This window comes from Gossypium arboreum, chromosome 7 (genome assembly GCF_025698485.1).
Source record: "Gossypium arboreum isolate Shixiya-1 chromosome 7, ASM2569848v2, whole genome shotgun sequence".
Classification (NCBI taxonomy): Eukaryota; Viridiplantae; Streptophyta; class Magnoliopsida; order Malvales; family Malvaceae; genus Gossypium; species Gossypium arboreum.
In genome coordinates, this window is record NC_069076.1 from 99,761,828 (window position 1) to 99,764,117 (window position 2,290).

At 28.9% G+C, this 2,290-nt stretch overlaps 1 protein-coding gene across 1 annotated transcript; it reads right to left on the reverse strand.

Annotated features, from left to right (window-relative positions):
• Positions 1 to 396: 396 nt before the first annotated feature.
• LOC108488050 (auxin-responsive protein SAUR50) lies at positions 397 to 1,229 on the reverse strand. Its single transcript, XM_017792369.2, has one exon. The coding sequence runs from the start codon at positions 1,061 to 1,063 to the stop codon at positions 539 to 541; it is 525 nt and encodes a 174-aa protein (XP_017647858.1). The 5' UTR covers positions 1,064 to 1,229; the 3' UTR covers positions 397 to 538.
• Between the last annotated feature and the right edge of the window lie 1,061 nt (positions 1,230 to 2,290).

Sequence of the window (2,290 nt, forward strand, 5' to 3'; positions counted from 1 at the left end):
GTTGACTTGATATATTAACTTAATTATACAAATAATAATATAATTGACCAATAATACTTTTTATAAAATAAATTTAGTGATACATGCGGATCATGTCTTAAGGTTACTCAAATAAAGGACTACCACTTACTCTTTCAAAGCTTTGAACCTCAATGGATTCTATGGACGTACAATCCTTCACCATCAAATCAAATAAAATCGTTGTTATCAAATCTTATAATTCATTTAAAGAAATTAGAATCTTTATCTTATTTTTATATTTTCTAAATTTTAACATTCATATTCAAAATTCATAGCTACCATTCTTAATAAAATTCCCACCTAACATTAATTGTGATTAGCAAAAATCAGCTAACTAATATAATTTCACATATAACACTTAAAGTAGACTTCAAGTATAAGTCAATGACTATATGCATTAAATTATGAAAATCAATACACACCACTTTTTCAATTACATTGATGTATGTGAATGCTTGATCATCTTCACATATCCATTCCCCAAAAAAGAAAAATCAAATCGTATAATCATTAAGTTTTAACAACTATTCAATTTAATCATTGGAGATGAACAAAGAGCTTTATACGATCCATATCCTTTATTCATACTTCTTGAACTTAAACGATGACGAGAAGGACTGCACCCAAAGCTACAAATGAAACGAGTACTCATTTCTCCATCATCACCATTATCATCCATCTCTGCCAAAACTTTATAAAACAAATCAACATCACAAGGAAGAAGAAGAGGACCTTCACTATTGAACCCATATTCAAGCTCAGCGTCTTCAAGCAACATCTTGAACAATGGATGGTTAACCAATTCGGTCTTGATGACGAATCTTTGCCTTTCAGATCCAACGTATACCGAAAAACACCCTTCCGGAGCCACCTTGTTTTTCTTTTTATGATCATCCATGGATGAGGAAGGAATATGACATGATTTGCTCTTCTTCATCAATGGATTCACCGATGAGTTCTTGCCACTATTTCCAAGAGATTTGCATCTGTCCCAGGCCTTAGCCAACATGTTTTTCTTCAGTTTCATCTTTTCAACATCCATTCAAGACAAACCCAGATTTTGTTTTGTGATTTTTTGGCTTCTTTTGGGGGGTTGTTTGGCAATATATATATGTAGATATGATTTAGTGGATAATCATCATAAAGCTTGGAAAGTCAGCTCAATTATATATATATATATATACACACACACATATAACAACGCTGGTAGATTTTGAATATTTAAGAAAGGAGGGCTATGTGAACGACAAAGAGAGGCCACTTCTTTATGCCTTCAACGCCATTGTCTCTTAGTGGAGAAATAAGATAAAATAAATTAATTCAAAACAGGAACTAATAAATAAGAAATCATGAAAAAAAAAAAAGGAAAAAAGGAAAGATGTGTTGGGGGACTTAGTATAGAGAAAAGACAAAAGAGAGTTGTTTGAGGGATGAGTCTTGTTGTCGGTATTAGGTGGTATATATTATGTTGGTTTATAGTTAACACTTGGAGAAGACATTGTATAGTGGGGGTAGGCTAGGTGAATTTTCTTGGAAGTCTTCATTTCACCTTTTGTTTTTAATCTTTTACAATTTGCCCCTCGTTTTCCTTGTTAGGGGAGTGTTAATTAGAATGGAAACAAAAGAAAAGGAAGAATTTGTAACACTATGATGGCTATAAGATTAGCTGTTTTGAAATTTGAGATTAGATTTAATTTACTTGTGTACTATTATTAAGTATATTGTTAGTGAAATTAAAAGTTTACCAAACTTAATTATTTGAATAGTGGTAAAAGTTTATATTTGACATCTAAATGAGATGGATTCAAATCTTGTCATCCCTTTTCTTTCTCTCAATCATACAAAAAGTTTCATAAGTAAGATTAAAAAGCTAGTATATATTTTTATTTTAAGAAAATATAATATAGGGACATAATATGATCAAGTCAAAGATGATATTTAGGTGAAATCCTCTATATTGGATGAATATGTTTTTTCCATCACCTAATCATGATGTTGTCCCTATGAAGTGGCTTGTTTATATTGACACGTTCTTCTTTGATTCAATAGGAAATAAAACAATTCCTTAAAAAAATTAAATTTGACATAATAATTGATATATTGTAAATAAAATATTTTAAAAACAATATTTGATGCATTATCATTACATAAGTCTCATAATAATAATAAAATAATAGTTTATTATTAGTATAAAATAAAAAATATTAAAAATTAAAAATTCATATAAATAACTTTATTTTAAAATAAATATTAAACATAAATTAATATA